The 25,139-nt window shown below is 34.5% G+C and overlaps 1 protein-coding gene across 3 annotated transcripts in view; it reads left to right on the top strand.

Moving 5' to 3' along the window:
- The window catches only part of THSD7A (thrombospondin type 1 domain containing 7A), a 454,120-nt gene that overhangs the window by 170,807 nt on the left and 258,174 nt on the right, over nt 1-25,139 (top strand). For all 3 annotated transcript variants that reach the window (XM_037836795.1, XM_037836794.1, XM_037836796.1), the window contains exon 2: nt 19,620-20,451. In XM_037836795.1, the coding sequence (XP_037692723.1) occupies nt 19,620-20,451 (832 nt within the window). The remainder of the gene's footprint in view (nt 1-19,619; nt 20,452-25,139) is intronic.

Below are 25,139 nucleotides of genomic sequence, written 5' to 3'. Positions count from 1 at the left end.
AGGATTTGCCTGTGTGGTACATGAAGCTAGGATTCACTTGTAGTAAGGTCTCCAAAGTCTTCTAAAACCTGGATCCACTCACTTTCCTTTACATATTAATTTTTCCAACAACTGTTTTTATAGGCCAAGTCCATTCCCATTATTTCCATCAAGCTTTGAGTTATAGTATCTTCCTTTTATAGGCTCTCAGTACACCTATATTCCTTATTCTTTCTGGATTCTACAAAGCTCACCTTGCTATTTATAAGTATTAACTGTTAATTTGGTACACAAAGCAAACAAACAGTCATAATTTAAAGTATATTATTCAGAGTTTGTTGCTAAGGTTAATGTCTTCTTGTCCCCCCTCTTCAAAATAATACACACACAGAGCGATAAATGAAATTTCCCTTATGGCAGTTTTAACAGTTGGGTCTCATAGATCTTCAGAATTTATCATGGATAACCAATAGTTAATTATTTTCTCTCTTTAATATTTTTTCCTATAATAATGATAACATGTGAAACAAAATTTCACCTCATCTCTAATTTCAGGAATTTTTTCACTCAGGAAATGGATAAATGAGGACAGAGATAATTCTACATGATTCCCTGGATTGGCAATGAAATCTGGATGCTTAAAATTCTAGGCATTTGTAATAGTTATTACATTAAATTGAATGAAATTGTTCAGTTAAACAGATGTTGATATGAAAAAGTGATAAGTACTAAATAATAAGACAGATTATTCTCATAGTTGCCACACTGGCTTTGAGAAAAACATGTGATTTAAAACTGATGCCTGAAGCCAAGGTAGACACATTAAGATGATAATCCTTTTAGAAATTCTGTTAAGGGACACAATCTAAGTAAATACAAATGTAGGCTCCCTCTGCTTCTCTGGAGTATTCTATTTAGCCTCGAGACCATCCATGATCTGTGAGCCCCTATGGCATTTGTATTCTAGCCAATAGTGAGTTTTTAGTATGGAATGCCTAAAACATTTTTAGCAGTGCCATTGATTCCTATACAGATAATTTAATTTTTTATGAGTGTAATTTTTGTTAAAATAATTTTCATATATTTCAACCCAGAGAATACCAAATTGATACAAATAAAACACATAAAACATTTGTAAAGAGTGTTGTGTTCACCTTATTTCTTCACAGCATTGTGGACACACTTTGTCAGAGAATATAAACATTTATAGTGAATATTTAAATGTAACCTACAAGTTTGCAGTGGAACAGTAGTGGAACATTACAGCCTCTGAGAGGAAAAGGCTGGGGGATCTGAGACTTGAACCTGGTACCTCGAGAGCCCGGGTCTGTGAAGGTTGCTGACCAAGGACTCTGGGACAGTTTAAGGTAAAATGTCGATCTATTTCCTCCAGTCAGTCCCTGGATAGGATTCCTTGCAGAAACAAGATTCAGGCATAAGGTTTTCAATATCTGCCTTTGTCCTTACGGGGTTGAGTTGGCCAAGCAAAAATGACAAAAGATGTCCATGGCGAGTAAATTCACTAAGGCATAATGTAAATCAAGAGATACTGAGCCTTGATGGAATGTGTATGATGAAACTTAGTAGAGTATTTAAAGAGCCTTTGGGGTGAGAGTCATCGTGTTGAAATGGATGTGAGGTAATTTCCCTTTTTTATCTCAATAAGAATAAAAGATGTATGAAGATGCTCACATCTTTTATTTATGTATTATTTGTCTATATGGTATCCCATCATATTTTCTTTACTAATTCCCAGGTTGTTCTGTGATATTGCTGTACAATCTGGCAGTGTCCCAGAAAAGAGACAAATCTAATGATGGCACTTGAAGTCTTATTAGAAATAAGCAAAGAAAATGAGATGGTTTGGAGGAAAGGAGACCAGTTTTTAAATATGTAAAAAGCTGTCTGGAAGGGGTACAATTGTTAGAGAGGAAAATTTTACAGAAATGTAGGCAAGAAATCTCTAATAAATAAAGCTGTCTAATACCAGAATGGGCAGCTTTGCTAAAAAAATGAGCTTTATCACCAGAATTATTCCAGCTGAGGCTAAGAAAGCATCTTTCAGTGATACTGTAAGATGGAAAAAGATTGTATCTCTGTGGATCCATCTAACTCTCAGATTCTAAGATAATTATAATTTTGTGCATAATTTAGTGAATTGTTTGTGGAGTCCAAGAACATTTTGATAATCTACTAAGAGTTTGAGCAGTTCCACTGTAAGCTATTCATCTGAATTAAAGGCTCCAAAGGTGGAAGGAGAGCGCTGGCTTGGGGAATCAGGACTCTGGGGTTCTGGTCCTGGATTGGTAACTGACTGTGTGCCCAGCAAACCATTTAGCTTCTGATAGTCTCAAGGCCTTGGCTGTAAAATGTTGCACTATTCATCACTATGGTATCCTTCAGTTTTAAATTTTACAATTTCCATGAATATGCAACTGTTGGCTCCCCTATTCCGCATCTAACCATCTGCTTTAGTTGATTCTCTATCATTCTTTTTGAATCAACTACTCAGTAAGACCATGTGTATTAATTCCCTGAGTTAATTTCAGTTGCTAAATATTGCATTTTAAAATGCATTCTTACTGTAATTCTTAATAAAGCAAAGGAAATATTACATCTACATGTCTTCAAAAAGACTAAATTTTTCTTAAAGTATAGATTGGACTCATAAACCACTATTATTATAATATGATTTTTTAAATAGGGCTATGTAATATTTGTGGAAATTGTCAGCCATAGAAATTTAATATCCAAGGAGAAATTTATACGCAAACACCAAACAAATATACATAGAAACAAAAATCAGAAGATAGGTGTTCACTATAGAGTCCCTACCTATGAATAAGATCTTAATGCTTCAGGTTAAAAAGAATTTTTGCTAGTTAAAAAAACAAATGTAGTGTCCATGGTTATTAAATAAGAATTATCAAAATTGTGTGCATCTTCAAAACTGCCTTATTGGATGACATTTCTTTGAAGATAAACTGATTATCTGCCTTTATTATTGGAAGATATGCCTTTTCATCAGAATTAGAAACCCTTAACATTGATCAAATCCTTTTATGGCCTCTGATTTTATAACTTAAGATAGAATTTTCTTCGTAAGTCTTGCTTTGTGATCTAAAATTACTACATAAAATATAATGATCAAATAATTATTGAGAAATTTACACTTTTGTGAATTATATATTATTATCAAATCCCCCGAAATTCTTTATACAATTCTAGAACCTGAAATTCAGGTTATTAATTTCAGAAGTTCTGCTTTTAGCAGAAGATATCTTTCAATATCCAATTCCTATACAGCATACCTTGGATCATGCTTCTATATCACCTCAATGTTATTTTCAGTGATTTAGGGTAAGCATACAGAAGAAAACCTAGCTGTTAGATTGTATATTAGTGACTATTTAGGGTTCAATAATAATAAACTAATAATTCAAGAGAATGGGGAAAAGACAGTGTTTCATTGTGCTGTTATATTAACTTATTATGAGAAGCAAGGCAAATGCATTCAAAATCTTTGAAGCTTGTTTTAGAGTACATAACTATGTTGGGTTTTATAGGCAAAATATTAGTACGAACTGAATTTCGGTAAAGTCTTCACAGAGCTTGTTTTTGAAAAGGTTACTCCACCCATTGTATGTAGAGAACTGTCAGCAGGCTGCCCTACTCAAAAGCACTGCTCAAGTATTTTGAGTGGATGTCAGTCCCACTCTGGGGTTGGAGTCTTTGAATCAGTATTTCTTTGAAGAAACGGTTGTACACAAATTGCTCTGGGAGCAGAGCTCAGAGGTCAGAAAATTGAGTCCAAAAATGTTCCTTTGCCATTAAAAAATGGTTTAATTTGGGGACCATCTCTTTGTTCAAAATTAGCAGATCATCTTAAATTCTCATATATGGAGCCAGTAAAATGAAAATAATGCTACTTATAGCCTATCTGACAGGGTTGCTGTGAGACTCAAATGGTGAAGTTCATTGAAAACATTTAGCAGAGTCGTCTACAGAGCCAATGTACAATAAATGCATATAAAATTCTTGCTTAGAGCAAATAAATTGAGAAGATCCTGATTAAAAAAATAAGATATTCTTGAATTCATTTTTTGGGCAAATGGAGCACTGAAGCACTTACATTCAAGTTTTAGCTGATTATCTATTGATCATTTTCCTAGCATCTTTTAATTTTAAGCTCTGTTTAATTTTACACAATTCACTTAACCTTTACCCATCATAGAAATACTAATCTAAGTTCTAATAGACATTTCCAAGTCACTAATGTTGCAAATTATTACCCTAAACCATGCACTCAATTTCCTTGGGCACAAGGAATTTGGAAGGATTAACTTGTCTGTTCCCAAGTAAACAGGAATACTTACAATTTGATTTCTCATTCTTCATTCAGATTAAGTATTTTGATAGCAGAAAAAATCTTATTTAAATAGTACATTTACAAACATTCTTATACATACCAATTAATATTTGGGAAATTTAATATTTCAGGTACCTGGATTGCTAACATTTCTAACCCTTTATAATCACAGCATTTAGGAGGATAGAAATTACATGAAGATCATAAAAATATACGACAACATACATGACCAATGATTAAAACAACTGTGAAGGAAGGCTGTAAAATCTCCTGCAAAGAAGTTGAACTTTTCAGTTTTCTAAGTGTCTAACAGGAGACTTTTTAAGTTAGATGATAAAACCAAATTTGTTCTTATCTTAATGATTGCTTATAATGAAGCCAGTCCTGCCCCAGTGCCAAAAAGGAAGCAATTGACACTCCTTTTTTTAGAGCCTTATTAAATCATTATCTAATTTCAGGGGAAAGTTTTAGTTTGGTCCTGGTTTATGTGAGCAGTTTATTATATACAAGGGAGTACTAAAATTTAATATATACCTGTAAATGAGTTTGATAAAAAATAAAAAAAGTAACAGACATGCAGACATTTGTTATCAGAGTATGGGTAACAAATGCCCTAAAGAATAAAATGTGTTTCTAGATGTACAACAAAAACAGTATAGAAATCAAAAGGTTACCTCCACTTTATTTTTTTTAATTTTACATGCTTTGAAGATCATACTCGCAATTTCACATTGCAGTCTAAACTGTATTGCAAATTTTGAGGTAGCCAATTAAAAATGAAACATCATTATCAAAAGAAATTGGAATATATTATTTCTAATGATACTACCTATTTGATATGCTAGGCATTAGAACTAAGATGATAATGGTGGCATCTCTGAACACCTCTTCCATTATTTAAGTGTTTAACAAGACATGGTAATGTCCATCAGATCTATAATTGGTCCTTCCCTTTTTGCTTGAAGTTCTCAAATAAATTACCTCTAGGTCGAAGGAATTTAAGTATTTCATCTTAACTTTAGTTCAAATATCGCACTGGTCCACTGTATTCATGATATCATGCTAGTTGGATTTGGTGAAAAGGAGGTGGTAAGTATGCAAGTTGCCCTAATAAGATTTATGCCAGTTAATGGGATATAAAGCCCTCCAAGTTCAGGTGCCTGTGCCATTAGTTAACTGTTTTGGGAGTCCTGTGATTCATATCATATTTGCAATTACTTCGTAGAATCATGGCACCCACGTTGCTTTACCCAGAAAGGTTCTCTAAGTTTCAGAGGATTGTAAATGTGAATATAAAAAGTGTTGGCTGAAGTTCATTGTAGAGCTTTGTCATCTTAATACATGTCTATTTGGCTTATTTTTCATAGCACTTAGCACATTGCAGGCCCTCATTAATGTTTGTTGATTGAATAAATAAGTGTGATAAAGAGGCAGGCATTTTCATCCTTTAGCAATCTGGTCCCTAAGTTATATTGATCCATAGAATAATAGATGCTTTTGGTTTGGAATTTTTAGAAGAAAAACAAAACAAATGAATCACCTACACTTGTTGATCATAAGATGCCACTTATGTGCCACTTCAGATCCTCTTGGTGCCACCTCCACCTCTGCCACTCCTAGGATATCCAGCTTTGCAGGCTTTAATCAGATTCACACAGTTGCAAACTGATAGCAGCTCTCCACAAGCTGAGATGCCTACTTTTCCCTTCAGTTCCCAGGACTTTTGAAGATGTAGTGCAGGACACCTGCCCAAACCCACTCAGTACTCACTGATGCACAGGTTGGAATGTGGGGGGATGGGGGGTAGGGTGGTGGTGGAGTTAATGCACAGGGGACCACCCTTGACCAATGGGAATTGGAGCCAATGGATAAATGCTTTGCTTTCTTGTCTGTTGTAGCTTACTACTGAGAATTACTAAGACTTACTGATAGATTGAGATGAGTTGCAGATAGAAAATGAAGCATTTTGCATTATACTCTATCTGTGGCATTTGAACGGTAGTGACACTTTTAAGGAGAGATAATATTCATTCTTGGAGGAATTCCAGAAATTAGTGCCACATCAAAGATTCCAAAGATGCAAGAAAGATAGTCCTCATCGCATTCATGTTTGATCCACCTGTATAGTCCCTGAGAAAAGTAGCACAAAAACAGATGGTTAATGGAAGATGAACAACAAGCTAGTGTAAACTTAACCAAATGTGAGTTCAAATAATAGCTATATGAAAGCTGTGGTATCTAAACTAGAACAAATCAGCACAGCCTTTGGTACTTGTTATGCAGGTTTTGATATAGCAAATGTGTTTTCCTCAATTCCCATTAGTAAATAGTATGAAAAGCTGTTTATTTTTACTTGAAGATGTATAGCAGTACACATTATTCCATCACCCGAGAGCCGATTTAACGCTTCTACCTTTTGTGAAAATATAGTTGGCAGGGGTTTTGATCATCTTAACATTCCTTCAAATATCGCACTGGTCCACTGTATTCATGATGTCATGCTAGTTGGATTTGGTGAAAAGGAAGTGGTAAGTATGAGAGTTGCCCTAATAAGATTTATGGCAGTTAATGGGATATAAAACCCTCCAAGTTCAGGTGCCTGTGCCATTAGTTAAATGTTTCTGGAGCCCCATGATCTGGAGCATGCCAAAATATCTATTCAAATATAAACAAAAAATCAGTTAGTGTACATTGACCCCTTACCATTAAGAAAGGTACCCCTTTTTCTTGGTGAATGTCTATATTGTTTATCTTTTGTTGCATAACCAATTGCCCCCAAAACTTCACAACTTAATTATCTCACAGTGTGGTTTAGGAATCCAGGAGTATCTTAACTGGGTGGTTCTGGCTTAATGTCTCCCATGAGGGTCTTAATTTTATCAGTTTGCCACCTTGAAAGACAGTATTTTCAAAACAGCAAGCCCTGGCTCATTTTTGTGTAACAGTTCTTCCTTTAGTTTATTTATCTCTACTCACATTTCTCTATAAGCAGCAAGAAGAAACCAGCTGGCACCTTTAATTGTCTGCCTGGAAATGTACTCAGTACATTGGAGACAATTTCTACTTTCCACATTATTGCAGCTGACAGTATTGCTAAACTTTCTGCCATGACATAACACGAATCCCTTTTCCTCAAGTTTCCAGTAACATTCTCCTTGTTACTGGCAGCCACCTCTCGGGCCATCAGACTGCTTCTAGCAGTCTCTACAGAGCACCTTTGGCTTTTACTAACACTGTCCTCACAGTCCTTCCAGCTTCTGCCCACTGCCCAGTTCCAAAGGCACTCCTACACTGTGTGTGTGGGTGTGTATGTATGTATGTGTGTATATACTCTGTGTGTGCGTTTACATCAGCATACCTCTTCCAGGTTCCACAATCTGCATGAGTTATCTATTGCTACATATAACAAATTGCCTCAGAACTTAGCAGCTTATAACAAATAAATATTTATTATCTCATGGTTTCTGTGTGTCAGAAATTCAGAAGCAGCTTGGCAGGGTGGTTCTGGCCATCTGAAATCATCTGAAGTTTTAATTGCTACTGGAGATATATTTCCAAGCAGAACACAGGTCACTCACATGGCTGTTGGCAGGAGGCCTTAGTTTGTCACCATGTAGACCTCTCCCTAGAACCGCCTGAGTATCCTCGCAACACTGCAGTTGGCTTCCCGCAGATCGAGTGACCCAACGGAGAGCAAGTCAGGAGCCATAATGTCTTTTATAATCTAGCCTTGTAGTTTACCAACATTTCTGCAACATTCTAATAGTCATGCCAGTCAGCCCCATTCAGTGTGGGAGGGAATTATAGAAATTCGTGATTACCAGGAGGCAGGGATCACTGGGGCTATCTTCAAGGCCGGTTATCGCAGACTGGGTGTTCTAAAAGCAGCATATGTCACACTTGGGAATATTTCTACCACCTATTTAATTTTTGACTTGTCAGACCATAAGTTTTTAATGGAAACCTTTCAAATGCCCTCTCCATCAGGCCTAGGCTGTGGTGCAAGCTGCTCAGCCACTTATACCATAATGACCCAGAAGATCTGATGTTATTAGACGTATTTGTGATCAATAAAAGGGCCATATGGAATCTCAGTCTAACCCTAATAGGATAGCTGCAGCATAAACTCCTGGAATTTAGGAGAAATGCCATGCTTTCTGCAGGAGAGAAATACTCATCTTAAGGAAAAAAAATTACAAATACATACACACAAATAAAACATATCCTGGGTTGCTTTTGGTCCCTAGGAAATACTGTGTGCTTGTGTATTGGACCACTGCACATGAAGTGACTCTTTGTCTGGAATTACTTTAATCTGGTCTGGGTATTATGAAACCCATCAAGTGAAATATTTTGGAGGATACAGCAAAACTCCAATGTGCAATGGAAGTGGAACATTTGAGATTAGGCCCAAAAGATCAAGCAAATTGCATAAATATGTTACCCAGACTTCCGTGGCATCTACCTCAGTTGCATAGAGTCCTGTCTTTCACCTCATGGATGATAAAAGATTTCCTAAGACCATCTATAAAAGGAAAAGAAAAACGGATTCATTCGTGGGGTCCGCATGATATGTTGTGCTACTTGTATATGGACGGCTGCAACACAGTTTATAATGGTGAAGAATAATCTTCCCAAGGGTCAGAGCTATGAGCTTACATTTAGCTTTTCATTTTATTTCAGTGGAGAGGTAGCTAAAGGTACAGACAAATGTGGACTCCTAAACAATGGTGAATGGTTTTGCTGGTTGATCAGAGACAGAAGTCTGGAAAAGGTCCATATGAATGTTCAGAGAAAGTGGACCCAAAGGGTAGATTTTGTGCCCCATGTTAATGCTCATCAGACAGCATCTGCATTAGAGGCAGAACTCAATATCCAGCTGGACAGGGCAATTTAACCTTTGGTCATCAAGCAAGTCTCTCACTTCAGCCACCCCAGACCAGCTGTAGTGTCAGGGTAGAGGCTTTGTATGGACACAGCAGAATAGGCTCCTTCTTGACAAGGGTGATCCAGCAACTGCCACTGCTAAGGACAAATCTGCAAACAGCAACCATCCAACTGATTATAACACACACTTTCTATCATGAAGGGAAAGGCAATTCACCATTACCAGAATTGATACCTGCTATGGATATGGGTTTGCCCTCCCTGACTATAGTGCCTCTACCAGCACTAAGACCAGAGGACTTGCAGAGTGATCAATCTCTTGGTCTTGTATCTTATATCTGTGTGGTGTTGCTTAATTCAAAGGGATCATTTTAGAATAAAGAGATGGACAATGGGCAATGACAATGAAATCCACATATCTCATTAGGAAGCAGCTTTCTTAATAGAATAGTAGTATGGGCTATTAAAGGCTTATTAAAGAGATAACAAATTACATGATTGGAGAAAGAAATGTCCTCCAGGATTTGCTGAACCATTAGAAAAAATATGATGCTGTGCCACATATATGGGCCAGAAACCATGAGTGAAGTAGGATTGACCCTCTCTCCGTCACTCTGCATAAACAATTTCAGAAATCTGTGCTACCCATACCCACATTCTTAAATGCTACTGAATTAGAGGACCAGGTACCAGAGATGAGCCTGACCTAGCAGATACCGAGCTTGTCATCATCTTGAAAGCTATTTTGTGATCAGTTGGCCTTAATAGGCAGAATGAGGCTATCTGACGGTGTAAGGGGTGAACTATATTAGGAACCTCTTATGAGCTTCTTCAAGCAACTTTGAGCAATGAGAAAGAGTAGTCAAGAAAATGCTTAACCCTTCTGTCCTTTAGGTTGACAGTTCTGAGATGCATTTCATAAAGCTCCTCAGAAGTTCACACATAATGAGAACCATTCACCTATAGTTGTGGCCAATTTTATTATAATTCTTTTACTGGCTTTCTCTTGATCCTCCCTCCCTGTTTGTGCCTTCGTTCTGCTCCATGGGATCACTTCTAAAATCAACTACTTGCACACAAAATTTTTCTCAAGTTCTACTTTTGGGATAAACCAGAATATGTCAGCATGCTTTTAAATCTAATTGGATTTCAGGGGCCCTGGGATAGGGGGAAGGATTTTAAATTATTTGACTCCTTTATCTTTTAATATCCTTTCGATTTGGCTCCTGTGGTTTCAGCTCAGAACCTTGATTATACATGTTTTCCAAAAGTAGCTCCCTTTGAGACCTTTGTAACCAAAGATGTATTGTTTGATATGGATAGAAAGTTTTGTGTGATTCACAGATTCACATATTCGAGGGAATCATTGTATAGTTCTCAGTACCATACAAAGTACTATGTTTTGACATCAGTGATGAGACAGAACCTATTTCAATCAGTAACAGTATGTACGCTAACTAGATTTGATGTTCCTGCCTTAAATCCATTCTCTTATGCAGTATATGGAAGACTATATTAGTGTTTTGGCCTATCTTCAATGCTGTTTATTTTACATGTCTGTTGTGATCAACAATTTCCATCCCTATTGCATAAATGTTCTGCTGCACATCATATGTATACTGAAATACCAAATAACTCTCAAGTTTGTTGTTGATATTACTTTTTGGGGCAGTGGAGTGATGTTTTGTAGAAGGGCCATGTAACTGTTCATACAGAATCTTTTTAGTTTTAATATGCTCTAAAGCTACCAGTATAACATTTGGTTGTTTGGTAGTCAATGCTCTAACAATGACAACTTTTTCTGAATACGCTTGTAAGCTTGGAAGGAAAACACAGACTAAGCAATCTGTCATCCTGAGGAGTAATTTTCCCTAAAAAAAAATTGGCTTTGGCATCATCTTATTTGAATGGAAGCTTATTCAAAAGCTGAGGATTCTTTATTATGGCATCATAAATTCTCTGGATTGCTCAAATACAGCTAACTTATCCTCTTTTTTTCTTTTTGGATGCTTACTTGCATCCAGTGAAACAATGGAAATATTTGGACAGTTTTATGACTTTATATTTTTTCTTATTACAAAGATTGAACCTAGTAGATGGAATAACTTAATAAATCTTGTTTGTTCTTTGTCTCTAATAATGGATGCAAATATCAAATGATCATAATATGTGAATGCATGCCATACATTCTTCAAATAAAGAATACAATGTAACAATAAAATAAAATATATAAATATAATCTAGGAATTCAGTGTTTAAGGCATCCTTGCTTGCCATATTTTAGTGCTAATGAGAGGTACCATTAAATTATACATTAATGTATTCTTGGTAAAATTACCTAAATGTGTAGTAACACACTCAAGTAAATTCCAGATGGATTCAATATATATGTCTTGAATGAATCTATAAACAAGATAAAACTTTTTATGTATATTGATATTATCACTGTATCTGAAAATATCTTTTCAGCGTAAAATCAATGGAAGAAGCATAAGATGGTATCAGTAAAACTCCTGCCTATTAAAAACATCAAAAATATCATAAACAAAACATATAAAACATGAAGTAAATATGTTTCAAATATTATAGAAAATACTATATCAAATTAATACATAAAGATAGAAAAGTTCTATGTACTGATGGAAAATGTAGAAACTAATTGAACAAATATTTCACAGAAGAGGAAATAATTATGGTCTAAGCCATATGTAATAAAAATTCAATTAAAATAATAATGGATATGTGTTCATCAAATTAATAAAGAATTTATTATAGTAATCAATGCTGTAGTAATGGGATGTAAATTTCTACAAGATTCTCTGGAAAATCAATTTGGCAACATGTATTTAAAAACCTTGAAACTGTCTTACTCTTTGACCTAGTTACTCATTCTAATAGAGTCTAAAAAAATTAACATTAATGCATACAGAGTTTAAATATTAATTCACAAAAAAATGTGAATTTTTTTGCATGAGAAAAAGGCATTTCACTATCTTTGTCATAAATATTACTCATAATATTGCTACTTGGCCTATGGTTCAGATAGTTTTATGGCAGAATTGGAGTTAACTGCATGGTTCGTATTTTATTACATTTTATAAATGTTGAAACCAAGGCCCAAAGAGTTTAACTAATTTTCTTAAGAACAATCAAACATTTAAAATCAGCTATCCTAGTCACTGTTTCCTCAATCATTGTCTCATCAGATTTGAAGTGCTTGCTGTAATTTCATACATTTAATTTGATATTCGTATATAATTTCTTATTAAATTTTAATTACTGATTGAAGATGAAAGCTCAGGTTGACTTTCACAGTGATCTCTCCTTATCTAGCAAACTGATTTCTCATTTGAGAGTTATGTATTAAATTAAAATTAATTAAATTGAATCTCAAGTCAAAGAAGCTAGGAGCTCTCCTTTTGTTTTTCCTTAACAAGAGAACTTAATCTATTTTAGGTCAATAAGATATTCATAATTTAATTGTTTCCATGTTCACAAGTCTACCCAAAGAGGTCTACTAGGCAGATCACACTGTTTGTGTGTTTAATTAAGTCAATGAGTACAATATTGAATGGCACAGTATGCCAGACGTTTGGATTGCCAGTGTAGGGGGCTAGGATTTCAGTCCACATGTTTGCATCTACCCTCAACTAGAATCCTTTGAAATAATCAGATTAGCACAAAGTAAGTAAAATTATGTTTCAGTGCTGAAAAACAGTAAAGGATATTATAAATTCTCTAGAAACCTAGAGGTCTTTCTGGAGAACACAGTACAGAAAAGATTGGATTTAGAGGAAGGGAGACTGTCATTTTCATCAAAATAGTCAAAGGATGGATGTGCTGAGAAAATAAGCACATAGGATTCCCCCAGTGGAATCCCATACTTGGATAAATAGTAGTCCACAGATATAAGGAGGGAAAATATGCTCTCAAATTAGTGGTGGGAGGGTAAACGGGTACATTTTAATGTCAGTTTTGCAATAATATATGTAGCAGCTGGAAACGTTGCACAGCCTTTGACTAAATGATCTGACCAATATGCAACAGTGGATGTTCATTGTAGCATTCATTGTAATACGGGAAACAATTAGAGAAGACCCAAACACCCACAAACAGAAGATTCATTAGATAAATCGTGTTAAATTGATGCAACAAAATAATAATTGTGTAGCTATGAAGGGCAAACAAGATTAATTAACTGTCTAGTAAGTTCAATCTTTGTATATCTAAAAAAATAATAAAATAAAGGCATCTAAGTCCCCCTCATTTATTGAAATAGAAATGTTTTTATAGCATATTACCAAGTAAAAAAGCAGATTATAAAACAGTTTGTAGCATGATCCCTAATTTATTTGCATATATTTTTAAATGCCTAGCAGTATGATAGCAAACTAGGTGCACTAGTTATCTCCAGTTTATAAGATTTATGAGGAATTTTCTTTCCTAACACTCAGAAGTCATTTCTAGTATTTCTATACTGCTTTGCTTGAGAAAAAAAAAAAAGAAATAATAAATGCCTTTTTAAAAATTCTGTGAATTGTGAAATTTAAAATAGGGTGCTGTGTAACAATCAAGAGAGATTGTTAGACATACTACTGAGTTGTTTGTGCACCCCTTGATCTTGGTAAAGTAGGACATGCTGTTCCATAATCAAACCCCAGAGGACAAAACGCACTATCTCATTCGAAGGAAGCAAACATGTTTAGTTAAACAAGAAACTGGCTCATTTGAGATTTTTATAACAAACAAGGACAGAAAGTAGTTTGCATAATTTTCTCCTGCTCCTTTTATAGTGTTTATCTTTTATATGGCTCTTTGGAAGAGTTCTGACCACCTGTCAATAATATGGCCTTTTATAGACACAAACTTTTATTGTTCTCATGCCCTTGACATATAAAAAAACAGACTTAGAAGAAGTCAGTGTTGAATATGGTGAGCAAAATACTAATTTCAAATTTAAAAGGCTGCCTCTTGTAGACTGAAATAAAGAGAAGGTTTGAATGACATGAAGAGAATAGGCATATTATAAAATCCTCCTTAGCAGGAATAAAAATAAGTTTATTATTTTATCAACACTTTTGGAGAGTTAAAGAATTATATTTAAAACATTGGCCCATGAAAAACTAGCCGACCAGCTTTCATTTAAAGTTTTTGTTATCATTTTGCATAATTTGTTGAAAAAAATAACAGAAAATATTTGTATTGTGTGTTTATCAATTACATAAATATTTAGGGTACATAAGTAGTTGCTTTAACTTCTTTTTTAGTGTAACAAGACAAGTGTTTCTTTCTTGATTTACATAAAATCTGTCAAGCAAAGTGTTCTACATGTATTTATTGACCCACATCCTAGAAGTGTTTAGCATGATACTGAATAAACACAGTCCTACAAATCTGAATGTAGGAATACATTTCCATTCATAAGAGGGTATTATCCAAGACCTTAAGTAGAAAGCTATCTATCCTTTGTACTGCTCAGATTCCAAGTTCCCTTGGAATGCACAAGAACAATAAGTGAAGCAAGTTTCAAGCCAATGGAGATGCTTTATGCTCTTGTTAAATTCAAACATCCATCCCCAACCACCCCTACCACCACCTCCCACTTGATCTTAGTAATGTGAGATGTGGGGCTGAATTTTTAACATTTATGCAGAGACATCTGATGTTAAATATCACATTCTCATATAGTATTTGGGAGAGTACTTCATTTTTTTTTAATAGAGGAAGCATACTTTGCTTTCAAATTGCACTTTAAAACACTTGCACTCTGAAACATGGTAGCTAATTGGACTATCAACTCTTAGCTGTCAAGAGCAATTTTAGATGTAGTCCCCTTTCTGTTCAGTGTGTGATTATTTCAAGTCTGCTTGGAGAGTAGTAGACAGCCCTTCATCGGGTATACAATGGTGAAGATCTGATCTTTCAAGAGGTTTGTTAATTGGACACATGGGCAATACCCAAGGTGCAATGGAAAGATAAGACGGCAGTTAAAGCCTGCAAGGTGAATGAGTTTCCTTTAGGTTCAGTCATGATTATATTGCCACCCCTGCTTTAGCTGGTGCCTTCATGCATTTTATTCTTTTCTTTTAGCCTCAGTGGGTATTTTTAGAGATCTCCATGGAATTTTCTGGGGATGTGCTATTTTCTGGTTCTGAGTGTAAATACTCTTGGAATAAATAAATCAACAGTGTTATCTGTGAGTGGCTGGTTGATAAGAATCTGGGATGATCTTGTTGGAATGGGAGTTGAAATGTATTTGTATTTAAAATGTGCACTTTTCCTAGTTGTCTAAGTAAACCCTAGAGATTCTAATTCATTATCAATTTATATAAAATAGTGTAGAAGTTTTTTTGACTCAGAATCTTCCTTCCAGCTGGCCTTGGCATCAAGCAGGCAATGCGTTGGATATTAAGATCTACAAACAAACCGCTCTCCTTTCTGAACAAAATAATTGAGTAAATTCATTCAAAAGCAAGCCATGAAAATTAAAAGACGTGATCAAACTATAGACTGTAACTAATTATTCCAATAAGTTAATGGGAATGTAAAGCTTTTCTAAATATAATTATTAATTAATTACTTAAAATATGTAAAAAGATGTGCACACACACACACGATGTGTGATGTTCCTCATATCCAGTGAGGAACATCAAAATAAGAATTAACAAAGTTACATTTTTGATGAATTCTAAATTTGAAATAATTCCTGTCAATATCTCTACATATCAAATGGTAATTTTGTATGCAATTTATCAGAAAACTATTGGCGTTGGTTAACTAGTTTCTGTAGTGGGGTCACAATTGTCAAAGAGCAACAGAGAAACAGGTGGTCAAAGAGATGTTACTGGTCGAGGAAGTTAGTTTCCCCAAACTAAAGAATAAAAATGTATTCCCTGGCCCCCTTTGGGAGAATATTTTTATTCTTTACAAGGTGGAAAATTGCACATTTGACTCATGGTTTCATAAATAAGATGCCAGTATCATTAAACTTTTACATGAACTGTTTTCTTTTTATTTCTCAGGGCATTTACACATTTTGAATAGAAATAAAATATTTTACTTTTATATGCAGTTTGGAAATCATCCCTAAAAAAAAAAAAAATGTGTCTTTAGTTCTATAGGTAAAGAGAACACACTAAGAAATACTATAATTAAGGCACCCATGATCATCTAAAATATGTCTAAATCACAATGCCAATTTAAGGAAAATGTACATATTTACTTATCAAAATATATATAATAATATTAAAACAAGTAACATGGAAAAATTGTATGTTCTCAGTTTTACACTACAGTTCTGATTGTAATTGAATACATAGTTATATTTCAAATTATTAAAAATATTTTACTGGTATCTCCTATTTTCCATAGCTAGATAAAAATCAAATGTCTACAATAATGATATTTTTGAATGGCTTAAAGGAAAATCACATTTTGTCTGTATCCTCAATTAACTGTGCAACTGGCATCACTAGAAACATAAGTGAATTGGAAAAATATTTTCTTGATTTGGTTTCTGATTTTATTCACTTATTCAGTAAATATTATGGTGCTTGTTCTATGAGCACGTCCTACAATTGTTGTATAAGACAGCCCAGGGCCTGTCCTTAAGGGGTTGTAGAATCAATCAAATGGGCAAACACATATTTAGCAAACAACTATTCACTAAACTAATAGAAATTGTGATAAACATGATGTGAAAGATATGCAGGATGTTCTGAGACAAAGAAGGAACTGTCGCTAATTTGATGTTAGTAACCCATGAATCATTTTCCAGGTAACCAAAATTCATTTTTATTTTAAAATAAATTCAGAAGTAAGCCTGAGATCATATACTAACTTAAGTTTGTATTAAAGTTTAATATCTTTACCTTAATATCCTTATCTAGGGTCATTTTCAGATTTAAGGGTTAGCTAGTATTGTACAATTTCATAGAATTTTTTTTTGTTTTAGGAAAATGCAGTTATTTTTGGCAGGTGTGTTCTCCTTACTCAGCAATAACACAAAGATTTGAAGTCAATTCACATTTTTATAAATAAAATATTAATTTCCATTAAGTAGTTAAGACACAATTATTAATAGTGCCACCTATCTAAAAATATGCAATTAAGTTATTTTTTTAAAATGCCAAAGTTATAACTTTGCCACAGAAGTACTTTTGCTTTTTCTTGGGGGATAAAAGACTAGCTTCTTGGTAGTCCTGATTTAATTAATCAATCTAATTTCACAATTAATGTCACGATTGGAAAACAATAACATATTAAGAGATTCTCCTGAATTACTTCTGCAGTTTAGACTCTGAGTTAGTGCAAGACATTTATATTTTAAAATTTAGACTTACTGGCATATGGCTAACTCCTAACTTGAGATTCCAATGTAAATACATTTTTATATGCTGTATTTATTATCAATAGTAAGGACTGTTTTTTTGTTCAAGTGCAGTGGGGAAAAGAAGTAAAGGTCAAAAATGTGAGGAATTAATTATATATAATTATATATAACATATGTATAATTAAGGCTCCCTAATTGGGAAGAACCCTAGATTCTGTGATTTCTAAACCGAATATGAAGGAAAAGAACACATTTGTGTATATATATTTTCCTTTTGACAAATTAAAAATAAGATTAAAATATCTTCAGGGATTGCACTTTGACAGATGCAACAAACCACTGAGTCTCCACTCAGCTTTCTAAGCTCATCAAGTTTTGGCATCAGCATTCAGGGAAGACTGTCCCTAAATTTATTGTAAGTTCCTTATAACTCTTTACATTTGAACTTCATAAAATAATAGTTATATACCTAATAGCTAATATTTATTTTCATATAATAATGATTTGTTAGCACAATATTTGTGTCAGTCTCTTATATTTACAGTTCGATTATGCCATTTGTAATGAAGGTATCATCAAGTTGTAAACATGTTCCTAGTTAAACAGAATGAAATATAATATTGGATAAGCACATTTTTCAATTTTCATTAATTTTTTTTCCTAAACAATTGTTTTGCATGGAAGAAAACATCTAAGCCTTAGGCTCTGAAATCTAGGATAAATATTTGGCTCTTAGGAGAACGGGATCTAAAACCCACGATGGCTTTGTAAGTCATTCAAGATGTGAACTTGGCAAATCACTTCACCTTCTTGTCTCCTATTTTTCTCACCCAACAGTGAATCCACTGGCCTAGTTTAGTGGTTTTCAGCAGCAGAAGCTTCTTTTCAGACAAAATTGTTTGCATAGTCTCATTATATATAAAAATTACATTATAAAAATGAAGTTTCTCTTATAAAAGCAGCGATGGGGGAGGAGGATGTTAAGGTTGCTGACTTCTATGTTCCCACATAACCTATTGAAGATGACTCTAGGGTGCATCAAATAATTCCTCAAATTCCATGCAGTATATTTTGAAAATAATGTAATTATATGATCTTTAAGTTTCTTTACAATTCCAAAATAATATAATCTCAATTTCATAAATCAAGATTTGTCTGTTAAATCATTGAAAATCATGTTACCTACCTTAGAAAAAAAGAATTTATGCAAATGTAAGGTTTCAGTTTGTGCTAAGAAGGATTCTAAAGCTCTACTTCCTAAGTCCACATTTCATACTAAATTCATTGACTGGACTATCCCAGAAAGCAACTCTACAATAACAAAGAGTGCATATTGAAAAATGAATAAATTGATAAAGCACCAAATACTTCTTCAACTTTCAGAAGATTGCAGAATATTTTAATTAAATCCACATTCCTTCACTCACCTCTGTGCTACACTGCAGTGAAGAGAAAAATTGTTTGGTAAGTCTAAAGGCAGAATGTGCTTAAATGAAGATTTTCACTTTCCAGCTTTAAATTCTGTCAGCAAATGCAGCATACAACTTAGACCCTTAGACATACACAATAAAATACGAACAAGGTACAAGAGAACATATTCTACAAAATAGTTAATTGCCCAGGAAAGGAGAAACCTGAAGAGACGAAGTTTTTCACAAGGGGCCATTTTCTTTGTCAGTTACTGAAACGGATTTGAAGATTATGAGACAGGGGTAATGGGTTTTCACTGTCCATAATTTCTCATGCCCTTTTTTATGAAGGATCCTCTAACTATCTAACATAAAGGAAATGAAAAAAGCAAATTTTAGTAATCCCAAAAGGACCGAAAGTGAAATTGTCCCAGCAGTTACCATATATAGATTCTGTGACACAGTTCCCCTTTTGCTAAAATACTTAGTTCAGATCATTACTTTCCAACCATCGTGCAAAGAGACCTACTTTATAACAGTTCAGGGAAGCTAATGTACTAGATCTTGGAAGGTCTTTCTGGAACATGAAGTAATGTGTAGTTTTCTAGTAGCGCTGTTAACTCCTGTGTTGTTATTTTTGTAGGTCCATGGGGTCGATGCATGGGAGATGAATGTGGTCCGGGAGGCATTCAAACCAGGGCTGTGTGGTGTGCCCATGTGGAAGGATGGACGACATTGCATACAAACTGTAAGCAGCCAGAGAGACCCAATAACCAGCAAAATTGTTTCAAAGTTTGTGACTGGCACAAAGAGTTGTACGACTGGAGGCTGGGCCTCTGGAATCAGTGCCAGCCTGTGATTTCAAAAAGCCTCGAGAGACCCCTTGAGTGCATTAAGGGGGAAGAAGGCATTCAGGTGAGAGAGATAACGTGCATTCAGAAAGGCAAAGGCATTCCTGCAGAGGATAGCATTTGTGAGTACTTTGAGCCCAAGCCTCTCCTGGAACAGGCTTGCCTCATCCCTTGCCCACAGGACTGCATTGTGTCTGAGTTTTCTGCCTGGTCAGAATGCTCCAAGACTTGTGGCAGTGGTCTCCAGCACCGGACGCGTCATGTCATGGCACCCCCTCAGTTTGGAGGCTCTGGCTGTCCAAACCTGACGGAGTTTCAGGTCTGCCAATCCAGTCCTTGCGAAGCTGAAGAGAGCATGTACAGCTTGCACGTGGGTCCTTGGAGCACATGCTCAATGCCCCACTCACGGCAAGCAAGGCAAGCCAGGAGACGTGGGAAGAATAAAGAACGGGAGAAGGACCGAGGGAAAGGAGTAAAGGATCCAGAGGCCCGTGAACTTATTAAAAAAAAGAGAAATCGAAACAGACAGAACAGACAAGAGAACAAATACTGGGACATCCAGATTGGATATCAGACCAGGGAGGTTACATGTACTAACAAAACTGGAAAAGCTACTGATTTGAGGTAACATTTTATTATCATTAACTACACGTCTGTCTGTCAAGATCATGGATAGGGACAGTACATCAGACATGCTAAACTTTTTGAGTATTGGAGGTTTCCTGGGATTGTTTATATTTTGCTCATGTTTAAGCACCATACTACTTGAGTTCCTTGAAATTTTCTTCTCAAAATCTGGAGCATGAGCAATTCTCCCTGAAAAGATATTACTTCTTTAGGTGAATTTAATAGTGTTATTTCCCCTTTTAATGGAAAAAAAAAATACTTAGAAGTTGGAGGGAATTTTGAATTCTGATACTTACTTTACTGAGTTAATAGAATAAGGCACATTTGCAATTTCTCCAAGTTTATAGCATTTTTGGAATTACCCTGTAAACAAAATATGCTCTAAACAACCACCTAGAGAGCTATAGCTAAGAATAATTTTCTTTTGCTTTTTATAAAAGAACTTTCTCCAGAGAAGAAAAGGGAAACTAGCAGAAAGTAAAGTAAGTAGCGGCTATTTAATCATGAGTAGCCTAGTTTAGAGGGAAAAAAAAATGCAATTAATTGGATCCATTTTCTAGACTGAAATTATTTGGCAAATTATCTAGGGTAAATTACTATGTTAACAAGTATGAAAGACTTTCTCGTATGTGGTCTGTTTGTTGTGCAAATAATATTCATTGAGAATTATCTAAAGGATATGATGTCCTCTGGATATTTTAAATGTTGCTCTTTGATAAGCCAGATTGTCTGGGAGTGACTTATCTGGATCATTTACTTAATTGATTTTACTGAAATATTTATGCAGTGTGAGTTGGACTGAACTGAGAGAAATTATGGAAACATCACTCAGAATTTTGATATTGTATTTATTCTAGAATGACATTGAGAGTGTCATCTACTATGAAACTACTAACTATAAGATATCTTCTTGACTAGAAACCTATAAGATAATTTCACTAAGATCTCAACTCATATGCTTCTGGTGAGCAGCTGGGTTGTTTTTCTTAATGGTGCCTGGAAATCTTGTAATGGATCACAATTTCCTATTGACTCTGGCTGCTGAAAACCATAAGACCTTGTAGCAGCATTTTGTTTGCTAATTGGCTTCATCTTTTCTCTTACCTCCATTGTTTTTTCTTCACCCATCTTGTCTAGTGATTTCATTATGTATGGATTATAAAGGAGATTTAAAGCCTCTTTGAAACAGGATATAGTTTAAATAAATAAGTAAATAAACAAGCAAACGAAAAAAAGCAATTGATTCATCAGTTTGAGGCAATAACTTTCAACAGAGCACAGTCCTTGTTGCTATTTTTGGGATATTTACTACTCCCCTCCTGTTTTGTAGTCATACATTAGTAATTTTTTTCAGCTGTGCAGTAATTCTGCTCATTCTCCATACTAGTCTCATCTCAGAAACTCCTTGCTTGGCCTTCCTAGTACCCTCTTTTCCTCCTGCCTTCCTTCTCCCAGTTCCTCACAACTTACACCTGTGTCTGTGTGCACCCACACGTACACATGTGTACGTTTTAACCTCTGATTCTGTGTTATAAGCACTTTTCAGTTCAATCCCTGTTTTGTTCTTTTCTGACTATCCTCGTTCTGGTGATTTCTTGATCTCTTTTCCTGAAGAATCATTACAGTTTAGTTGTCACTTGGTTCCCACCCTGTAGTTGAATGACCCTCCAAGGCAACCTGAGTTGTCTCCTGCTGTCCCTGAGTTAAATGCTGACATTTAATTTAATGTTGACTACTCATGTAACAGTGTAACTAGGATAGTAGTAGTTGTTTGAATTAAGCAACTGTATTAAATAATCTTCAGATTATGTGTTAGGTGCTTACATTTCATTGGCAATACCATATCTAACTATTCCAACAGAATGATAGCTGCATGTATGTTCTGACTTATTGGGGAATAGATAAACTTTTATTTTAAACAATTAAATTGGCAATTAATATTTTTCTTGTATATGAATTTTCATGGATGATTAAGAAAGTTAGTCTTAAAGAAGAAGAGACACACACCAAGTATATTGACCTGCATTTTGCTCAAACATTGCACCATGATATGAATGACACAAATAAAGTGAAAAGTAAATGACTAACATCAACAAAACTCAAGGACTTGATTAAATTTAGAATGTTTCATCTTATATCAAATCCAGAAATAATTTTGTCTTATAAGAGGATGAAAAATTATTTAATAAGGCTAAATAGCTTGTTAGTAACTAAATGAATTTAGTTAAATGAACCTAGGACTCCTGGGGAAGTAGTCCATAGGTAATAAAATAATGATTTTAGCAGATGTACTGCTAAAACTTCCAGATTAAAGATGATACATCTTCCCTGCATTCAAATTTGAAACAGATGGAAATCAGTAAAGAATAAAGAACACAAGAGAAAGTCTTATGACACTGGAAAACAGTCACAGTCCCAAACCACAGTTGACATGGACGATTCGGCCTAACTGAAGGAAGAAACCAAAGCTAGTGTTATGTCTTTGCATGTCTCCAAAACACTCAAAAATATCTAAGAGTAGCCAGAATTTCCTGAGGAACCAAGACAATGACACCTTCTTAGTGGATCATGGTCTGTGTTAGTAAAGGGGCTACTGAAGGATACTTGACTTCTGTTTGAAAACAGAACATCACGAGGAAGCATAATATGCCACTATAGCCACCAGAAGACCATCAGTTTGATGGAGTGAGGGGCTTAAAGGTTTGATGATCAGAGATACTGATAGTTTTCATTAGTGGAAGAGAAATCTAAATCATGTCACACACACACACCGTAAACAAGGGACTTCTCTGTCAACTCATGCATTCCAGCAGGCTGGAATAGAGTCTTACCTACAGGCCACAGAGTGTCACCTAGTTGTGAAAGTATGGATAAACTTTTCCAAGAAATCAAAGATATTAAAGGAAATATGGCTTTAAAAGATATTAAAGAAAACATGCAAAATGTTAGTGTTCAAAGAAGAGATTAGAGAATAGAATGAGCTTAAAAAGTAATCTGGTAGAGCTCAGAAAAGAAATGGAGAATTACAGAACAAGAACAGAAATGAAATTCACATTATAAGCTGTAAAAATAGAAAAATATTCTGTAGAACATCAGTAATATAGAGAATAGTTTGAGAAAATCAAGTAAAATGTAATTTTTAAAAAACATAATGGATATGGAAGCAGAGGAAATCACTATGCAAAACACTGGTGTTCCTGAGGATAAGACCAGAAAAATCAGAAGAGAATAAAAATAATACATAGATATAAATATATATTTATTATAAATATTTATTATACACATATAAAGAATTTACTGAAATTAATAAAGACCTTAATCCACAGATTGAAAATGCACAGGGCCAACAGATACTGCTAGAAGAGGCTGAAATAATGTCCTCATGGAAGAACAGATATAGATCAATTTTTAGCTATGGAGAGACAAAGGGACATCAAAATGAAAGCCAGGCGATGCTCAATTGTGAAATTTTAGAAACATTCCCTTTAAGGTCTAAAATAAGACAGGATAGCACATTATCTCCACCACTAACATTGATCTGTAAGTACTAGTCAATGTAGTTAGAAAAGAGAAATAAATGAAAATTGGAAAGCAGGTGGGAAAATTACATTGTTTTCTAAATGAAATGATTATACACTGCAAAACTCAAGAGAATTAATTTAAAATATACTATGAACAACAAAAGAATTCAATAAGATGAATGGATGCAAATAGCCAAAAATCAATATATTCTTTAGATGCACATAATAATTAGTTAAGCATTACAATGGGGAAAAATTAAAGCATCCCATTTACACTAGTAAAAAAAAAAACTGTACAAATAAACCTAGCTGTAGAAGTTCTCCGTCAAACACCAGACTTGGAAAAGTAGAAAAGCAAACGTGTGCCACCTGCATAGAACATTTAGTGTATATATGTTATCCCTACATTAAGTTACTGGAACATTTGCAAGGTAAAAAATAAGCATACAAGATAAGCCAGAAAAATAGTGAAAAATAAAAGATAAAGAGGCTGAGTGCACCAGATAATTAAATACATTAAATTCCATAGGAATGATAATGATAATTTGACATCAGTGCATGAATAGTCAGATTAACCAGAATAGAGTCTAGAAAAAAGATCCCCCAAACCCTAAAATATTGTCCAAGATGAAGGGGCATTTCTGATTTAGGGGAAAAGAAACTAATGAATTTGTTTGGGGGGCAGCTGGATTACCATTTAAAGAAGAAGAAACAAAAGGAACTGTATCCTCTGATACTCATTACACCAAAAGAAAGCTCACATTGAGTCAAGACTTAAGAATACATTTTAAAACTACTAGAAGATAACATAATTTTTAAGCCTTAGAATGGGGAAGCCCACTTTAATCTAGATTACAGAATGCAGGGTTCATACAGGGAAACACTGATAAATTTGATTACATTTTTTAAAAAAGAAAATTATTCTTCTCTGGAAAAAATATGTTATTAAAGTTAAAAGCAAGGAGCAAACTAAGAAAAAATATTTGCAATACATCTAATTGGCAGAGAGCTAGTTTTCTTAATAGGTAAAGAGCTTATACAAATCATTAAGAAAAAGGCCAAAAACCCAAAATAAAAATTGGCAAAGGACAGGATCAGGTCACAGTTAATATTCTAATCCTCAATCTTAATTGTTAAATATAAAATTTTAAAATCCCATTTTCA

Source organism: Choloepus didactylus, chromosome 5, assembly GCF_015220235.1.
Source record: "Choloepus didactylus isolate mChoDid1 chromosome 5, mChoDid1.pri, whole genome shotgun sequence".
Lineage (NCBI taxonomy): Eukaryota > Metazoa > Chordata > Mammalia > Pilosa > Megalonychidae > Choloepus > Choloepus didactylus.
The sequence above is the reverse complement of the archived record's forward strand: the minus strand, read 5'-3'. Positions and strand labels throughout refer to the sequence as shown.